Raw genomic sequence first — 20,142 nt, forward strand, 5'->3', positions numbered from 1 at the left:
AAAAAAACAAAAAAAAACAAAAACAAAAAGCCCTACAGTCTATAGTAAGGCTTTTTTTTTCACAAAAAACAAGTCTATAGTAAGTCTTTTTTTTCTCCAAAAAAAAATAACAGTCTATAGTGAGGCTTTTTTTTTTTTAAAAGACAAGTCTATAGTAAGGCTATTTTTCGCAAAAAAAACCCCTACAGTCTATAGTAAGGCTTTTTTCGCAGAAATACGACAGTCCATAGTAAGGCTTTTTCTCACAAAAAACGACAGTCTATAGTAAGGCTTTTTTTCTCAAAAAAAAAAAAAATGACAGTCTATAGTGAGGCTTTTTTATAAAAAAAAAAAAAAGACAGTCTATAGTAAGGCTATTTTTCGCAAGAAACAAAAAAAAACAAAAAGCCCTACAGTCTATAGTAAGGCTTTTTTTTCACAAAAAACAAGTCTATAGTAAGTCTTTTTTTTTCTCCAAAAAAAACCCAAGTCTATAGTGAGGCTTTTTTTTTTTTTAAGACAAGTCTATAGTAAGGCTATTTTTCGCAAAAAAAACCAACAGTCTCTAGTAAGGACTATTTTTTTTCACAAAAAAGAACGTCTGACAAAAAACCCCGACATTGACCATGTAAATTAAGGCTTTTTTTTTTCACAAAAACAACCATATATAGTAAAGCTTTCATGTATTGTGAGACTTATTTTGCATAGTGTGGCATAGTAAGGCATTCCATAAAAAAATCCAGATATTTGGTAAGGGGTTTTCATGTAAAAAACTAAGAAAAATAAGATGTATAGTAAAAAAAAAGATGTATAGTCGGGCACCCTACAAACAAACACTCACACCTTTACAAAGGTTCAAATAAAAAGAACAAAAACAATGTTTTATAAAACTTTTATTTTCTTAAAAAGGGCAATGTATAGCAAAGCTTTTAGTAAAAAAAATATATGTATAACAGGCTTTTGTTTTTGTCCCCCCACAAAAAAGATAAATCAATTTTAAGTTATTTTGTTTGAAATACATATGTAGTAAAAAAAGACATACTGCTTAGTCAGGCCTTTTTTAAGGCACTTAAAAAACAACTGCATTGCATTCGGAATTAATTGAACTTATGGTTTTGATCAGGTCACGCTCATTTAAATGGACTACATGATGAGTGTGCCTGCGCTGTTTTCAAGTTGTAATGTAACTATTTGGATTTGTACGGATTTTCGGGGGGGTTGATAAGTTTGTTTTTGCCACAATGCTTGGCTGTAGAAAGGCGTTCCGCTCGCCTCCATCGCAAAGCGCAGTCAGGAATGCGTACCGAGGCCCTGGTGCACTCGTCTTTGGACTTTTCTCCGCTGCGCTCCGTCGTGCAGCTTGGCCACGAGGAAGGAGGACATGCGCACACAGTCGGGCAGCAGCAGGTCCATAGCGAAGCTCTGTGGCCGGAACACAAAAACCGGATTGAGCGTTTTTGCGCGGCGCGGCGCAGCAGGGGCGGCGGCGACGGCGACCTGCAGGGCGTGCGAGAGGCAGCCGCTGGTGTAGCTGGAGTGACCCACGGTGTTCAAGGCCTCTCGGGCGAAAGCCGCCGCGCTCTTCACGCAGCCGCCGCTCTTCATCTTGCTCATGTTGGTGGAGACCAGGAAGGGCGCCACGCACTGGAGAAACATTCCCACAGGTCGATTAGCTTGTGTACTCCCAGTAGCCGCCCCGCCACGCTAAACATTATATGATTGAAATCCCCAATAATAATCAGGATTATTCATCGCGTTTGGGTAAACATGTCTATTTATTGCCCTTTTTTTAAACAAGCGGTATATCACCAAGACTTCATGCTTTGTTACTTACAAATTATAATAATAAACTTAAATAAATAAAGTAATTGATAATTGATGGCAAAAACATACGGGGAAACATGGCTAACTTACTTGCTGAGGACAAACCAATGAAAAAAATAAGCCTACTTAGAACCAAGCACATGAGTTACTCTTAAGCAAATTTGAATCAATTAGCAGTCAAATTGACATTTTCAGCCATTTCAAACCAAATTCATTCCAATTTTGGGTTTCAATTGACAGCTAGCACTGTATTTATGAGGAATCAGGTGAGAAATCAACACCATTTCACACTGGTAAATAATACATAAGTAGTTTTGCCCCCTGGTGGTAGGATGACCAAGTGCTTGATTTGACATTTACTGTACTGGCTTTTTAAGTGTTAATATCGCTGAGGATCAGCTTAATTCATCGTGGCAGCCAATATTGTGATTGTGATTAAAATTCAAGTAATTTTGTGGTCGGCAGCTTAGAAAGTCGTTTTCAAGAACTACTTTGTATGTGTACTTAGTTTAAGAATTTTGAGTAAAATGAACAAAAAAAAACAACTAATTTGTACTAATCCACACCCATGTACTAAACTTAAGTGCACTTTAGTAGCAGTGTAGTAACGAAAGTCTTAGCTGGGTTTTAATGTCTGGTATTTTAGACTGAATGAGTTCAGGGGCATCATGAAAACAAAAATGTGCGCTTTGCTACCCTCTTGTGGCAACAACAAGACCCTGCACAATTTGCAACTTTTTTTTTTTCCACCGTGACTGTCTCTTACCTGCACCGTAATCCCCTTTGCTTTGTACTCAGCATGCAGACATTGAGAGAAGTATGTGACAAAGGCCTGCAACGAAACAAACGCAAGGAATAATTGAAAGCTGGGCTTGAAAGAGTTGAAGCGACCCTGAAAAAAACGGAGTGGACCTTGGTGGCAGAGTAAAGGGCCAGCAGAGGCTGCGGATGGATTCCGGCTTGCGAGGAGATATTGATGATCAATCCCGTCCTCCTGCAAGCGGGAAACATTTTGGCAGTCCTTTCCAAGGTGCGACAGCAACATTAGCATACCTTTCAAGCATGGCGGGAAGAACTAATCTCGTCGTCTGAGGGAGAAGAGAGAAAACAAACAAACCATGAGAGCTCCGGCTAATGCCGACACGACCGCATCGTCCGCGTCTTACTTGGGCAACGGATAGCGTGTTACAGTGGAGGAGCTCTGTGATTTTCTGCCGACGAGAAGGGAAAGTGGTTGTCAACAACAGCAACAACTGGCAAGAGCGTTCATGTGGACACGCGGTACCTGCTCGGCATCCGGAATTTCCAAGAAGGAAGCAAAATCGTCAGAGTAGGGCATTGCCACGTTGTTAACTGTAAAAAAAAAAAAAAAAAGAATATTATTGCTTACTGCAAGTCCAAATTCATATGGAGATGATTACGAAGCTCCCTTAATCTTTTTGGCATTATGTTACAAATGATGGAAATTCCTTAGATTTTTATTTTAAAGAATCAATAGGATAAAACACTAGGGAGCTGAAATTTCCAGCAGATGGTTAAAACATGTAAAATGTCAAAATGCAACTATTATCACATTTCTATGTGATTGCAGCTGGACGTTCTAGATTTTGTGTACAAAAATGATCATTATCCAAATTTTGGACCATATAAAACCATTATAATTACAATTTTTGAGATGCATCTTGATAGCATTTATGACATTAATTTTCCTGCGATTTTTGCAACATATATATGTCAGCAACACAGAAAATTATTTGTTGACTTGTGTTTCACCTAAAGACAGTAGGTGGCGGTAGAGACCACTTACCCAGAATTCCAATCTGCAGACCTTGTAGTTGCTTGGCTATCAAAGGATAAATATGCTGGCCGTGCGTGAAGTCCACTCGAACGGTGCGAGTCCTTCGAGCATACTGGCCCTCTGAGGAGCAAACGCGATGTTTCATTCGCCTTTCGAGTCTGTGGGCCGTCCGTTATTTTGCTCACCGATCTCTTTGGCCACCTGGCGAAGCTTTTGCTCGCATCTGCTTACTAAAACCAAATCCAGACCTCTTTGGGCCAGCTGAAGGCAAGAACACATGCAAACACAATGAAATCAAATCCAAAGCATCTCCGTTTTGCAGGATTTGCCATGGCTCACCTCCATTGCGTATGCTTTGCCGATGCCCGACGTGGCTCCTGTGACAACTGCGGGGCAAATGAAGAGATTTCTTTTTTTACACTTTTTTGACAAGCCAGGAAAACAAAACACACATTGCAAGAGTTTCTGAAAAGAGAATGAAACTAAGATGAGAACTACAACGTGCATACTTTGTATACAATGTTGTGAAGCTCAAGTTTCTACAGACAAAACTGAACTTTACCCGCCCATTGGCCGTAGGTCCTCAAATCCACTTGCCAAAACTCTGATAAAATAAACTCAGCGAATCCGCAATAACATTTCCAGGCCGCCTTTATCATGAAGACAACTAATGTGAGTCCGCCAATAACGACCAAGGCGTCGGTCCAAGACATGTTTGCGGGGTCCACCTTGAAGTGCTGACGAGAGAGAGGAAGCCGTATTTATGTTCCTTGATAACCTGCGCTCCTCCCGTATTACTCCGCCTCTTATCGTGCTTGCGCCCACCCGCTATCTGAAGCGCTTGTCCTCAAAAGTCGCTAGCCCGGCCGTCTTTGAGTAGCCGGCGGGGTACGCCCTCAACCGCTTGCCAGCCAATCACATCACGCGGAGCCGGAATCCAACCCGCCCCCTCCACGGGCACGCACCCGTTGCTCTGCATTGATTTTAATATGCTACTGAGACCTGGCCTATTTGTTTGTGTCCACATTTGTTTATATCTTGGAACTCATGCGAATCACCCTACTAAATCCCGGTGTCCTCAGTAGAGGACTTCCTGGTTTTTCCAACCATGTCCCTAGTGTGCAATAAACTTTGCTGTCTTGCTGAAATAACATGGACACAAGATTGGACATAAGAATAGGCTGAGGTTAAGAAAAATAATCATGAGGGCAAAAACAAACCCGTACAAACTTAACGGCTGTGAACGAGTTAACCTATCAGAAGACGTCAATGGCTGTGAAATGTGTGATCGTAAATAAAGAAAAAAGGTGAGTGAACTCCAAATTGAAGGACAATATTCTTTTCACAACAAAGAATTAAACAAGACCGTCACAATAAAACGTTTTATTCAATTAATAAATGGAATGATGGGCTATCATTTTTTTCAAAATTTTCTCCTTCCACTACTGTTTATTTGCCAGTTTGTTGTTTATTTCATATATATATATATATATATATATATATATATATATATATATATATATATATATATATATATATATATATATATATATATATTGTTTACAGGTTGTTATCGTCCTTCAAAGTAAAAGAAGCAGATGCAAATGTCTTATTCTAATTAAACATAACAGATAATTCGTGAAGTTTCATGAAGGACTATACAAATGAATGAATAAAGGAATGAGTGAACAACTATACCGTTGGAAGGCTGTGAGAAGAAGTTTCGTGAAACATCATTTGCGATTTCATCAAGACAATTACTCGATTATGAAAAGGGCCGACAATGAATTTGATGATCCGCTCGCTGTCGATTAATTGATTAGTTTGACAGCTGTAGAGTTAACAGAACTAATTGTCCCTCGTAAGTATTTTTCCCCAATTGAAACAATTTTTTGAGTGTGGTTAGTTAGCTCATGTTCCAAAACGCTGGCTTTTTTGAAGCTAGATTAGCATGTCGCTTGGACGTAGATCAAATGTATTGAAACTACTGAAACTCTAAATGTTGTTAATCTAGCACACAAGCTTTCAATGCCGACTCCAAAGTTTGTAATCACCACGCTGAACATTTGTTGTGAAAAAGCCCATGTAAGAGATAAGCGCCCCTACATCACAATGACATCATCAAACTGAGCCGACGAGGTTGACATCCAGTCAAATACGCGGCGGCAATCTAATCGCCGCAGATTGGAGAAGACGTTTCCTTTCGCTCGTCGACAATACGTACATGCCTCCGTTTTCTACTGCGCTTATCAGAGAGGCAGACTAAACATGTGAGAAACGCCAAATTGCGCAGGCCACCTCCGACTTCAAATGCAATACTTTGGGGACAAATATATACTGTATATATATTTTTTTCAGTGTTTTGCTGAGAGAGTGCAAAGTTGACATCAAGAGAGACATTGACAACGTCCACACGTTGATAAGCCAACTAAGCTGACGATGAAACGCTACTATGATAATATTTGGAAGACAAGTTGTGTCTGGCCCAGCAAACGTTGGTGTTGAGTCTATCTTGGCAAGGCGTTCCGTTAAGACAATGCGTACAGTACGCTCGTGCCTTCTCTGGCGGGGGCCCAACACCGGTGAAGAACATTCAAGCGCGCAGAGTCAACGGGGTCACGCCAATCCACAAAGGTTCGCTCGGGCCCGCGCCGTTTGTTACAATCCCACTCAAAAAACTTCCTCTCTCCCAAATCTAAAAATCCAGAATTAAATAAGCCTTTTGGATTAAAACTGAAATGTCGGATTGATTTATTGAACATATTAATACATACAGTATCAATACATAGGAGTTTAGTACAATTTCTACAAGTTCAAGAGGAGTAGGCACAAGTACAAGTACTTCTCTATAGCTAAAAAAAATCCATAAAATGTACAAGTGATATTTTTTTTACTACTTCTTTTCATTTCCTGGGAAGTATATATGTATATGTTTCTTATTGGGCCCAAAGCAGGGGGATCATGTTGGCCGCTAGAGGGAGCCACAGCTAGTCCTGAATTGTGACACAGCTATAACTATAGTCATCCATGTAATTAGGGCCTACGTCATCAATAAGCGTAGTTGTAACTTCCTCGTAGGCACCACAAGCACAAGTGGTTTTCTTTGACGGGTTTAAGCTTGTCTTCCTCACACCGTGAAAACTCTTTGACTGCTGCCGCTTGTGAAGGAATTCTAAGAGTCCCTTTTGTTCATAAATCATATATCTGCTTGCTGTTGTTGATTTCTTCTCGCCGTCTCGACTGCCCGAACCCGGAAGTGCGCGCATGGAAAAGCGAAGCAAGTACATGTCTCCCCAAACATCGCGATATTATACCATCAATTAACTTTGACATAAAAACAATTACAGTACGTATATACAAACGTATGCATGTAAATAACTCAACTATTCATTGTAAAATCCAAAAATATACATCCATACGAACAAAATAATCAATTAAATTAAACAATGAAATTGGAACTGTTATGCCTACGTTTACAGTGTTCACAATAATAAAAAATGCAAGGGTTAAACTACAATACTATAGTTTTACTTTTAGCGCTGTCGTAGGTCTAGATGAAATCATTTGTATGTTCTGATGAGTTTGTCAACTTAAATTCAGCATTCACTTTCTGTGTTTTCAACTCTTGAGTTAAACAAATCAATAAGAGACACAAAGAGCATGCGCAATGATTTGCGCCAAAAGTACAAAGAATAAAGGACATTTTGTGAAGCGGTGATTGTGGACAGAGGCGTGCGGCGCCTATCCTCAGTGATGAGCCGAGGTCAAATTTGGGCACACATTTCTAAGCCACCGTTTGGCTAAAGGCTTGATTAATTCCTGGAGGCAAGAAGCTTCCCGGTAGGGAATATAGAATTCCCAGAGGGATTTTCTGATCAAACGGACTCCACGGCACGCCCGAACGAGGAAACGTCCGGAAAAGCAAAGTTGAGAGGTGATGTCAGGTAGAGAATGCTGTCATGCTCGTCTTTTTCATCTTTGGCGCCAGGCGATTCGTTCAACTCAAACGACTTGACTTGGGCAGACCCTCCGTCAGCGCCGCTAGCCGTGTCGCTAAGAGGCTTGCTAAATACTAATCGGATTTAGTGGCGACTATGGCTGCGCAAGTCAGGACAAACACATCGCACGACCGCCGCGTGTCGACTTCCGCCACGGAGGCCATCTTGAATGTGCGGCGGCCCTGACTTTGGGCCTCTTGGCACAACGGGGCCTCATATCCAGCTTCCCTAAGCTGGGGAAAACGGTTTTGTTTTCAGCCGTCAGCAGCGGATCGCATGATACTTGATGTGGTGGCGCAGCTCAGCTTCTTCACCGTTTGCTATCTCACTCTCACTCTTTTTCTGGGCCAGTGGACAAGGGCTTAGTTAAATTAATTGTTCGTCTGCCTCACAATTCTGACGGTGGGGTTCTGACGCAAAGGTTCCTGTATATGAGTTTACAATAGAATATACAATGAATTGAACGTTTTTGGTTTTGCTATGAATGTTGCAAAAATATCCCATAAATGTATTTATTCCTGCGCTGCTCTATACATCCGTACAAAATAAGGAAAAGCCAATTTGGTAGTTTACTTTATTATACACTATTGAGTTACCCTTTTCAATCAATATTGTTTATACTGTTAATAGAGTATGAATGCAAATATTTACACAATATTTATGAAATGATGATTCTTTTTTGCGATCCATTTTTACCAGGTGCAAAACCGACAGCTCTGGTAGAGCGAAGGTGGAATCAGGCGAAGAAGCATGTTGAGATGAAGAAGTCAACGGTCATGATGGCGTCCGTCCCATCGTGTGGGAATCCCATCCCATGCGCGGCCCGTGGACATGGCCACTTTCACCTCATCTCCTTGAGCCCTCCCCCGCGCCCGCTCGCTCGTATGGATTAAAAGCTAAAGAAGGCTGACAAGTCACAGCTTGAATGTCCTCCCTGGTCCTCTCCATTTTCTTTTTGCCCTTCCAGTCTACCCTCTCCTTATTCCCCTTTTTTTTCAATGTTTAGATTTTTTATCTTAGCTTGCTCATGCAGCATCTGAGGTTTGGGGAGGGTCCCAGTCCCAGGCGGGGAGAGCAACAAGTAACAGGAAATTTATCAAATGGAGAGGACTGCATTTTCTAAACAACAACATCAATTTGAAGGAAGTAAATATTTCTCTTTTTTTTCTCTGGAATGACTTTTGACGTTTGTCACCATGCGCCAATGACATGGATCCTCGATATAGCGATGCAATCCAGGTAAGACGTTTGCAATCCTATTGAAGGGTCAAGTTAACAATGTTGTCGTCTTAAGCGGCAGGTTAAAATAAACAGAAAAAAAACCAAGAGAAAATTCTATCGATGCTTTAGTAAAAGCTGCTGGCATCTGACAGGCCATTCGTCTTTGTCAATTTTGTTCATTCATTTCTTGAAATCTTATCGGAGCGACAGCCGCGCAAAACAATTCAAGTGTTCTGAATGTACGGAAACCAGCAAGGTTAAGACAAATTAGCAAGTGACCTTGGTTTGAGCAAAGCTTGACCAATGCGCGTAATTTCTCGGAGCGGTTGGGAAACCATTCAATAATTTCAGGAGCGCCAATACGAATTTGGAGACCGTTTTTGCGAAGCTTGTTTTTAAGTTGGTTAATCTGATTGATTCTTTGGATGGAAAAAACAATGCTAAAGCAAATGCACATTAGGGCAAGATTTACTCTACTGTACGTGCATAGCCGCGGCGGCGGCGCTAATAGGCTTGCTAAGCGCATGCCAGTAATTCTGCATCAGAAACATCATTTTCGATACCGTGCTCTCTTGGGCAGAGCTTGGGATGCTATGTTCAAATTGCATCCTCTCAAACTCAAGGCCCCTGGGGCCAAATCCGGCCCGCCACATCATTTTAAGTGGCCCGCGAAATGCCATTTAAGACGTAATTATGACTAAATATCACATTTTTTCAATTTTAAAAACGTTTTGGGGGAAACAATGAGCATTTTTTTGTGACCAATCCCTTTTCGGAACAGTTTTTACTGGCCTCTGATCTGAAAACTAGATAAATATGTGACGTCATAATGGCCCTCCGTCAGAAACTAGGGGTACAATTTGGCCCACAGTTGAACTGGGTTTGACACCCCTGCCCTAAATATTATATTTCATGATCCGATCAACGGTGCAGTTGATCGATCGGCAAATAGCCGATCGGCAATTTCGCACAAAAGGCCGATGATCTAGCGAAGCGCCGCGGCCAATGAGATCGGCGCAAAGTCTGGCGACATTACACATTTATCTTTAAGTGCCTCCACATATTTTCCAGTGATGCCTGGGAGTTTTGCGGACATCCGTCCATCTTAGGACTGAAAAAGCGCTGAGTGCCAAGGGAGAAGCTCCCAGCATCCGCCGTCCCACCTCCAACCTCGTTGGCCAGCTCCCCTTCCGAGAGGGGATCCATCCTGAAAGCGGGGCGAGGGAATGGCGAGTCACAGAGACCCCCGTCTCCTGCACAAGCTGTCCCACCACCCTCGATGGCAGCACGACTCATTCAAACCAAGGAAGAAAAGACGCACGCGGACAAACAGTGACGTGGCTCGTAGCTGGTTTCCTCCCGCGCCGTCCTCCGCGCTCAGGCCGTGGTGGTCATTGTCCCCGGCGTGGCGTTTTAAGAGCCGTTGGGCCAGCCGGCTCCTAATGACCTTATTGTTAATCTGGTCTTTCCCATGTCAAGCCTGGGCCACCACGTTCAAGTTGGCCCTGGTGGGACCCTGGACCTGCGAGCCCTTTTACTCCAAAGCTCTGCCGGACACGGCGGCGCGTCTGGCCGTGGCGCGCATCAACAAGGACCCCCACCTCAACAAAGGCTACTGGTACGACTACGTCCTGATCAACGAGGACTGCAAATCGTCCCGCGCCATGGCCCGCTTCGCCGAGCTGGAAGGGTACGGCGCAGCATTCCTGGGCCCGGCCAACCCGGGATACTGCTCTTCGGCCGCTTTGTACGCCAAAGAGTGGGATGTGGGCATTGCCTCCTGGAGTTGCTTGAACCCAAACATGGAAGAACGGACGTACCCCACTTTCCTGCGCCCGCAGCCACTGTCTTCACATGTCCTTTTCTCTGTGCTGCGCTACTTCCGCTGGGCCCACGTGGCCATCGTCTCAGAGGAGAGCGACATCTGGGAGGCCACCGGGTATGAGCTGGCTTCTTCCCTCAGGGCTTTGGGCTTGCCCGTCAAGCCGGTGGTGACCATGGAGGCGGGCGAGGATGGGCCCAGGAAGGCTTTGACAAAAGTGCGGGAAACGGATCGGGTCAGAGGTGAGTGAGATCCCCGTCGACCTACAGCAAAAAGCTCCTTCTCCGAAGCGGCTAATGCAGCCATTTTCTCCTCACAGTGATCATCATGTGCATGCCTTCCGTACTGATCGGCGGCCGATCCCAGTACGACCTTTTGATGTCGGCTCTGGCCATGCGAATGATCGATCGCGGCTACGTCTTCATCCCCTACGACACCTTGCTCTACGCGCTGCCGTATACTGACGCCTTCTACCCCGCCCTGGGCAATGACACCAAGCTGAGGAAGGCCTACGATGGGGTTTTGACCATCACCATGGACTCCGGAGAGCGCAATTTTTATCAGGCCTTCAAAGAGGCTCAGGACAGCTACGAAATCCGCAGCAGCACCCCAGCCGAGCACGTAAGAACATCTGCTCGGGCTTTCGGGAAGCTCGACCCATTACCGCTTACGTTGGCGCGTGACGGCCATCCGTCTCCGTTCCAGGTTTCGCCGTTCTTCGGTTCCATCTACAACATGATGTATTACATCGCCATGGCCACCGAGCAGGCCCGCGTCAGCGGCGGCCGCTGGGTGACGGGGCAGGTGCTGGGGGCCAGCGAGGGCGGCTTTGAGTTCCAGGGCTTCAATCAGCGCTTGAGGGCGGGTCGGGACGGCGAAGGCATGCAGGCTCGCTACGTGGTGCTGGACTACAGCGGGATGGGGAGCTCTCTCTACTCCACTCATCTTCTGGAGGCTGCGCACACAGACGGCAGGATTGGAGGCTTGAAATATCTCGGCCGCTCCATCCACTTTGCTGGCAGTACCCCTTACACGGACTCCACTTGTTGGTTCAGTCCTTATTTTGCCTGCAGCGGGGGTGAGTCTTGCTGCGGGGTCAGCACAAGAAACTCGTATTCCACCATCATGAACTTCTTGTCCTCTGTAGGAGTGGATTCCATGACTATCATCCTTCTCCTTCTCTTCGCTCTATTGGTTGCTGCTGCCTTAAACATAATCATACATTTCAAGTGCGTATAGGTTGAAAGTCTCATCCAGCCAACGTGCGTGTTCTGATGCCTTTTAATTTGTCGATCTTTTACATCCAGGAGGAGCGGCAGAGTGGGTTTCACCTTTGGAGACGACGGCGGATCCACCAAAGTCCTCCTCACTCTGGATGACCTGGTCTTCATTAACACTCAAGTCAGCAAAAGGGTCAGTTGGCAAAGTATTTTGATGGCTTTTGGTTCATGCTCTTACCTCAAGAGCAAACGGCCTGAATCCGAGTCTGCTCTTGGATAAAATGTCTCGACACAACCTGGTCTCCACTCAAGTTAGCCTATTCTACCCTGCTCGACAAAATCGGTTTCCACCGATAAATCTACTCGGCTCTGCTCTACCCTACTGGCTTTTTCTGCAGCATTTTAATTGCGATTGTCTCTAGTCTCTAACTTTTACCTTTCTGTATGCGGATTCAATGCATTTTCATGCATTTGGCTTGTTATTCTCGAGTTGTTGGGGGTTGGAAAAAAAATGGTCACTCGCACCCTAAAATGGACACTGAATGGCTGTCAAGGTGTTTGGTATCATGTTTTGAAGCTTTTGAACAACCTGAGCTTTGCTACGAACTGGAGCAATGCGACGGCCATCCGTCGCGCTTCTCAAACTGCCAACCGGGGCAGAAAAACAATTGGCAATTTTGCAAAACTGCTCAATCAAAAACGAGCCATGAAAAAACGATCTAAGATGTCAAATGCTGATGGGCTCTGGTCTGCTCGAGAAATAGAAGCGGGAGTGTAGCGTTTTCTCCTCCGGGTGCTGAGATATCTGTGATAGCAGAAGCTGAACGACGAAAGCATCATGAAAAGTCAGCTGGACATGAAGACGCCTCACCACTCGGTGTCGGGTCGCAGCTACTTGGCCTCGACACCCGACAGCTCCAACGTGGCCGTATTTGAGGCGAGTTGGACGCCCAGTAGCTACTGTAGGTTTCCTCTGCACGTTTTTTTTTTACATCTGTGTGTTTTCCCTTAAAATTCAGGGTGATTGGGTTTGGCTGAAGAAAGGCCCGCCTGGAGCCGTATCAAGCATCAACAGCAGCACCGAGTCGGTCTTCATCAAGGTCAGTGTCTGAAGGAATGAGGGGGGATGTTTAGCGCTCCGTTCCGAAACCCGGTGGCTCCTTCTCGCAGCTAAGAGACATGAGGCATGAGAATCTCAATCTGTTCCTGGGACTATTCCACGATTCGGGCATTTTCGGAGTGGTGACGGAACACTGCTCCAGAGGCAGCTTGGAGGACCTGCTCCTCAACGAGGACGTACGTCTAGACTGGATGTTCAAATCGTCCCTGCTGATGGATCTCATCAGGGTACGGGAGAAACAACGAGCCGCGCCGGTGATGGCAGGGCCTCCTTTCGTTTGTGACGCCATCTATGACGCCTCAACAGGGAATGAAGTACCTGCACAATCGAGGGATCCTTCACGGCCGCCTCAAATCCCGAAACTGCGTTGTGGACGGGCGCTTTGTGCTGAAGGTGACGGATTACGGCTTCAATCAACTTCTCAGCGCCCAAAACGTCAGCATAGAGGAAGAAAAGCCTGAGGGTGAGTGGATCTCAGATCCTCATTTCCCCTTCCCTATGAAAGAGGTTCTCAAACTTCCGTCTTCTTTGTTTTATCTCCAAACGTCCGGCTTCCACCAAAAGACTTGTTGTGGACCGCTCCCGAGCTTCTACGCAGTCTTTCTCTGAGGAGAAGGGGAACGTTTCCGGGGGACGTCTACAGTTTTTCCATCATTGCACAGGAAGTCATTTCCCGCTCGGCACCTTTTTGCATGTTGGACATGCCCCCCAAGGGTGAGCCGTACGACAGCGACGCCCGCCTTTCACAGTGCCAGTATGTTGACAAAAGACAGTCAATATGCGCGTGTCCTCCATTTTTCTCTTTCTGCTAGAGATTATCAGCAAGGTGAAAGAGCCCCCTCCGTTGTGCCGGCCCTCCATGTCAGTGGACGAGGCTCCCCTAGACGTCATCCAGGTCATAAAACAAGCCTGGAGCGAAGAACCCGACAAGAGGCCCACATTTCATGAGATTTTCAAACAGGTGGAAAACACATCCGGCGGAGGACACGTTAAGTATACCCGGCTGTCACTCTGACTCCGTTTTGTCTTCTCCACAGTTTAAGAGCATCACCAAAGGCAAGAAGACCAACATCATCGACTCCATGCTGCGCATGCTGGAGCAGTACTCCTCCAACTTGGAGGATCTTATTCGGGAGAGGACGGAGGAGTTGGAGGTGGAGAGACAAAAGACGGACCAGCTAGTGGCTCAGATGTTGCCCAAGTGAGTCATGGCTCCATCCAAAATCTTGGGGGAGATCTCCCACCGCCTTGCCCATCCATTTAGGTTTGGGAGGGGGCGGGGTTCCTTAAGCCAGTCCGGATTTGACTTGGACTCCACATACTCACTACAAGACCCAAGAATCTCGTGATTTATTCCAGCCAATCGGCGATTAAAGGCTGAAGGACACACAACATTTCTGCATTAAATATAACGGAAGACATGTACGTTTTAGTGACTTGTCACGTGACTTGGAATATAATACCATTTCATATATAGTATAGTATTATTAGAGACATTCAAATATGGATTTTATAAGTACTTTAAAGGGGGCTGAGACTAAACTGTTCAAAGTTGGAGCAAAGGCACGATTATACAGGTGACTAATCCTAAAATAAAATATCCGTTTTTTTTTTTTTTAAAGAGTGCTGAAGGTGCGTAGCTGACGATCTAAACCATTTGAACTCGCGATCCACGAGAAAACAATACGTGACCTCCATGCTTCCCGCAGGTCCGTGGCTCAGGCGTTGAAGACGGGCAAGCCGGTCAAACCCGAACACTTCAGCGAGGTCACGCTCTACTTCAGCGACATCGTAGGCTTTACCACCATCTCGGCACTCAGCGAGCCCATCGAGGTGGTGGACTTGCTCAACGACCTCTATACCCTCTTCGACGCCATCATCGGGTTGCACGATGTTTACAAGGTGAGGCTGGCCCCGCCTGGACCGGGGAGGCACGCGCCATTTATCGCCTGACGCCTTTTAGGTGGAGACTATCGGGGATGCCTACATGGTGGCCTCCGGGGTCCCCAACAGGAACGGCAACCGGCACGCGGCCGAGATGGCCAACATGTCTCTGGACATCCTCCACTGCATCGGCACCTTCAAGATGAGACACATGCCCGAATTACGAGTTCGAATCCGGATCGGCTTGCACTCCGGTGAGCGGTGGCGGCCTCCAGAGCGTACGCGGGGGGGGGAACCCGGACAACTTACCTACCACCTCCCTAAACACGCTTGGGTCAAAAATTGGATTTAAAAAGACAAAAAGCCAAAATGCGGCTTCATTTTTTACGGTTGTTCTGAACAAAACGACCAAGAACGTTGGGATGTAGGGTCCTTTTTTCACCCTTCACTGATTTCTTTTGAACTCTGTCATAAAACACGCTGAGCACACAGTCATTTGCATTTTGGACATAGCGCATCGCTCGGTTTTTAGAAATCGAATGAGCACACACTCTCTACATCGATTATATTTTGCCAAACCCCCATGGGAAAGAAAACCTTTCGGGGCCCCCCTTCACTCGATGCGCTGACTATAAATAAGATTATTATCCATAAAAATTGTAGAAGTCTACCTCAACCTGTATAAACCTGTAAAGAAGAAATCAATATAAACTTTCAACAACTCGTAATTATTTTTTTACAGCATTTATACGGGTTACCGCTGAAAAAAGTGCATCAAAGTGCATAAAACTAGTTTTACTACTGGCTGGTGTGAATATGTTTGATGTATATTGGTAAAAATGATGATTGAGGTAGTTAAAGCAAGCTTTCTCATAGATTTTTTTATCAGAAGGTAGACACACCTTAAATCCTTCACACAATTTACAATAATGTTTCGAAACAGTGAGTGTGCGGTGCACAGTTACAAAGTCATTGTATTTTGTCACCCACATTTCAATAGAAATAGGCAGTTATTAAAAATACTGAGAGTCGTCAAGGGATGAAAAATTGGTGTGGGGAGGGGGCAAATGGGGTGGAAAGAGAGTGACATGAGGCATGTAACTCCGCCCCTGACTGAGGCGCATAAATGAGAACTGTTGGTCGCGATCGACAAAAAGTTGATTTGTTGCGGATGGCTAAGCATGAGCTAACACAAGCCGCTAAGGGGAGAAGGAGTATTTTTATCACTTTGATCCTCGTCTGGAACTTATTACTGGAATAGTCGAGCGCTATCCACTTAGGGTGCCGTCATCCAATTAACGCACACAGCATCCGACACAAGTCGAGTCAACGCTATTCAGCCGGCGATGGAGAAACGCTTTCACTTGAAGCATATTTTGACCTTAAATGAAGTGGGAAATGGAGTAACTGTCAATGTTTTTTTGTTGTTTGTTTGTTTCATTCAGTACGATGTCAAACAGTTTTTTGCAATTACTGAGCGCGCGTGTATTTCAGGCCCAGTGGTGGCAGGAGTCGTGGGCCTCACGATGCCTCGCTATTGCCTCTTCGGCGACACCGTCAACACAGCGTCTCGAATGGAGTCCACCGGATTGCGTGAGTGCCTCCTCTGCCGCGTTCAAACGATTCAAACGCTCTGCTCTTGGGAAGCCGTGATCGTGATTTGAATCAGGTGTGTTGAAGGAGGGAAACGTCCAAAAATATGCAGGGTGGCCGGAGTTGCCCTCCTCTGCTCTAGAGGAAGGCAGAATTTGTGCCCCACCCTCCCCAAGACTAACATGTGGCTGAGGACAGGTGTGTGCATGTTGCTTGAGGCTAAACTGGGCTTTAAGGGACGAGTCCTTTCTAATCTCTTAAGACTATAAACAGAATTAGAGGTCAATTCAAAGTTTGACTGTAAATAAGCTAGTGGCCCGGTGCAGGTTCCTGGAACGACGATTTCAAGGAAATGAACCCAAATGGCACACTCAGTGGGGGTTTGCCATCAAGATGGCTTGGGCTTACATTTCAGTGGATCCAAGCATCCTGGTGGACCACCATTTGTCCACGGATGCTGGTCAGGTAGAGCAAAAAATCTGTGTAAAAGTGCCACCATCACGGAACTCTTGCCTATGTCAAAAATCTTCAGGTTTTTTTTTTGGTGCTCAAAGGTGCCACAAGATGGAGCCAAAGCCCTCACAGTATGAATTTGTGTTGAGGAGTGGTTGAAACAATACATCTACTACTGGCTTTTTAACATGTCAGGGTGGAGCTCAGTTTTGCCTGGGTCATAAATGAAAGTTTCAAAAAATAAGCGCTTTTGGTATATTTCTTTCTGAATCAAATGATCGATAGGCCATTCGTTTTTCAAGCTAATACTGTAAGACGAGTAACCCCTTGAGCTTAATAACTTTTCCGGACCAGGGTGCGTTTACTTTCGCTGCGTAAACTACTATGACAAAATAAAAACCCAAATTGGACTTTGCGGCAACAAAAAGTCAAAAAAGCCTTGGGGAAAATGCCATGAAAACAGTGACGCGGTGTCGGTTCATTTTTCATGCCGTTTTTGACAAAAGTACAGTAGAGTAGTTTCGCCTTTTACACAAAACGGGGGTTCCGAAGCTATGGAGACGAGATTTTGACGTGTTTTTTTCCTTGCGAATAACAAATAGAAACAAATCAAAAGCACAACGGATGGAAATTGAAAATTTCACCAAGCAGTCTCATTCTAATGGCCATTGCCCATATCTATTTTCTTTTTGCAATATTGGATAATATTGATAAATAAAACAAATGAGCGAACTACTGTAAAGGAAATGTTCTCAAAAGCCAATCCTTTCCCACCCGATTCCGATCAGCTGGGAATGACGTGATGGGGCCCGCGTTAACTGTGATTTGTTTGCGGTGTGTTGCGTAGCTTACAGAATACACGTGAACCAGACTACAGTGGACATCCTTAACAGCTTGAAGCAGGGCTACAAAATTCAAGTTAGAGGTCTTACGGAATTAAAGGTAAATTCAGACGAAGCTCACGCCATCCTTACAAAAGGCAAGAACGTGCAACCTACGTGAAACCGAGCCATCTTTTGTTTCATAGGGAAAAGGTGTTGAGAACACATACTGGTTGGTGGGGAAGGAAGATTTCAAGAAACCTCTGCCCATTCCGCCAGACCTCCAAGGGTAAGGCCAACAGCGGACGTTCTGGACGCGCAGCTCAGTCCACACGCGCCGTTCAAATGGACGTATCGTTCGTCTCTTTCAGGGGAAGCAACCACGGCATCGGTTTGGATGAGATTCCCCCCGACAGAAGACAAAAGTTCCTGGATCGACAGAAGAAGATGGGCTAGCTGCAGCTGTTGACGTGCACCAGTTATCAAACCGACTTGGCATAGTACTGTCCGTGATACCGTATGTCCCAACGGAGTCCAGAAGCCGTTCGGGGAAGGGGCCGCTTTACCAGCGTGTGCCCTTCGTTTGTAGGAAGGCCGCACAAAGCCATGACGCACCTGCTCTCAGCTAGAGTAAGATTTCCTCGCATTAGATGCTAAAACTTAGACGAGTCACGTTCGGCGTGCTTGCCGCATGGGTTTTCCGTGCAAAAGGAGCGAACGGCGTTCAACTGGCCAAAAGTGAGGACGTCGTAACGTGCGGAGCTCCGCTCGCCGTTCCTGACCAAAGGGGGCATGTGAGCATCTCTGAATGATTTTTGAAGTCGGGTCGCACCACGTTTGAGAAAAATGACCACCGTAGGACCCCGGGGCCAGAAGGCCCACCGGCAATATATTGTGCCGCAATGCAGCATCTATGTTGTGATGATTTGTAACATCGTATCACGTTGGAACAGTCAACTGCAAAAAAAGCTACAAAAAAAAATTCGGGGTTACTTGTCATCATTGCATGTGTGTACCATGACTGTGTAAACATATTGGTTTGGTCCGCAAACAAAAAAGAGCTACAGCATGGACCGGAGCGCTCGCTAAAATACCTATTTTCTTGAATAGCAATTGTAGGACCTTCTTTTTATAGACTTTGAATCCTTTTTTGCCAAATACCATAGAAACACCCGACAAAAGCATATGTCGATCCTTCTGAAGGGGAACACTGTCGTTTATGTAGATAAATAATGGCTTCAGGGAAAATGATGGTTGACTTTGTTTGGCTGACCAAACCGTGAAACGCAACTGTAACGAGGATCAGTGTGCAAACGGCATTAAAACCATCCCTCCATTTTCTAAAGCGCGTGCCTTCTTAGTACAAATATGTATCTGAAATGATTTTTTTGTTGTTCGGCTTGGGTATATGACTGCATAGGTGGTCGTTTCAAAAAGTAGCTTGCGATTTTTGTATGATGGCTTAATAACTGTCGAGAGAGAGAAAGAGAGAGAAAATGTGCTGGTTTCGCCCCCGCATGTCAGACGTACATCGTGTTCCACGGCGGGCGCACCTCGGTGTCCTGAAGCCGCCCCGAATCCTGACTGGCACCAGCTTAAACGTGCCGTCTGACAGAAAGTTGTCAAGTTAACTAAAGGAACCCAAAAAGCAACCGGAAATCTACGAAGGTTTCTTTCAAAACAAGAGCGTAAAAAATACCATACTATAATCCTGAAAATTAGGGGCAAATGTGGCCGTATTTTGCGTTGTAAATTAAAACACACACAACATCGAGTCACACACACATATACAGACATGAAAGTAGCGAGGAAACTTGACCAACCTCCGTTGCTTCCAAAGCAAGATATGCAAATGAGTGACATGAAGGGCATGGATGAAGAGCAGGGCTCAACTAAGACAATCGAATTTATTGCTTTTCAATTCTGTGGCAGGAACAGTGCTGTTTTCTTTTCAAATTAAGAACAAATCAATCCGAACAAGAAGCAACTTCTGGCCAGGGTGCCTAGCAAAGTGTTGTATGTCTGATTTAAGTTTTATACGGATGCACGTTGTGCTTTGTGCTGGATTGAAGATGAACCAGAAATAAAATAGATGGTTTATCTTCTGAAGTTGCTGATCAAATACGCCTGTAGAGTTGCTACAGCACTTTTTTTTTTTTTTTTACCACCCCCTCATAGAAGAACAAAATCCAAATGCATTTAATATATTCAACGTATGGGGCACATCTTTGAACCACTGCTGTAAATGGACCACAACAAACATTTTATGAATAAAGCGCAGTCCATGTAATGGCTCGGAAAATGTTACTTTTTAAATAGTCTATGAAAATGTAGCATTAATTAAAAAAATAATAATGAAACTCAACGTGTCAGCTAATTACGGCTCATTGCACAGAACAACGCTTGGCC

At 45.0% G+C, this 20,142-nt stretch overlaps 2 protein-coding genes across 2 annotated transcripts; one reads left to right on the forward strand and one right to left on the reverse strand.

Annotated features, from left to right (window-relative positions):
• Window positions 1-856: 856 nt before the first annotated feature.
• hsd20b2 (hydroxysteroid (20-beta) dehydrogenase 2) lies at window positions 857-4,333 on the reverse strand. Its single transcript, XM_088441051.1, is given in 11 exon segments — window positions 857-1,401; window positions 1,477-1,623; window positions 2,570-2,676; window positions 2,679-2,797; window positions 2,857-2,891; window positions 2,970-3,014; window positions 3,089-3,156; window positions 3,611-3,721; window positions 3,787-3,862; window positions 3,941-3,987; window positions 4,164-4,333. Coding segments are annotated over 11 exon segments (1,038 nt in total). The 5' UTR covers window positions 4,315-4,333; the 3' UTR covers window positions 857-1,269.
• A 3,946-nt stretch (window positions 4,334-8,279) lies between these two features.
• Window positions 8,280-19,078, forward strand: gucy2d (guanylate cyclase 2D, retinal). Its single transcript, XM_088439972.1, has 19 exons — window positions 8,280-8,838; window positions 9,892-10,884; window positions 10,962-11,263; window positions 11,348-11,720; window positions 11,790-11,871; window positions 11,950-12,055; window positions 12,680-12,799; window positions 12,882-12,962; window positions 13,033-13,209; window positions 13,289-13,445; window positions 13,547-13,696; window positions 13,795-13,943; window positions 14,020-14,183; window positions 14,692-14,884; window positions 14,946-15,120; window positions 16,361-16,459; window positions 17,760-17,854; window positions 17,940-18,022; window positions 18,105-19,078. Exons 2-19 carry the CDS (start codon window positions 10,047-10,049, stop codon window positions 18,187-18,189), a joined length of 3,429 nt encoding a protein of 1,142 aa, XP_088296098.1. The 5' UTR covers window positions 8,280-8,838; window positions 9,892-10,046; the 3' UTR covers window positions 18,190-19,078.
• Window positions 19,079-20,142: the final 1,064 nt, after the last annotated feature.

Source organism: Hippichthys cyanospilos, chromosome 18 (assembly GCF_059441005.1).
Source record: "Hippichthys cyanospilos isolate Australia breed blue-spotted pipefish chromosome 18, RoL_Hcya_1.0, whole genome shotgun sequence".
NCBI lineage: Eukaryota > Metazoa > Chordata > Actinopteri > Syngnathiformes > Syngnathidae > Hippichthys > Hippichthys cyanospilos.

Bases quoted from the DNA above. Each gene is read 5' to 3' on its own strand.
- gucy2d (XM_088439972.1), top strand. From the start codon at position 10,047: ATGGCGAGTCACAGAGACCCCCGTCTCCTGCACAAGCTGTCCCACCAC. The intron at 11,872-11,949 runs GTGCGTATAGGT...TTTTACATCCAG, and splicing joins AACATAATCATACATTTCAA to GAGGAGCGGCAGAGTGGGTT. The intron at 13,944-14,019 runs GTGGAAAACACA...TCTTCTCCACAG, and splicing joins TTCATGAGATTTTCAAACAG to TTTAAGAGCATCACCAAAGG.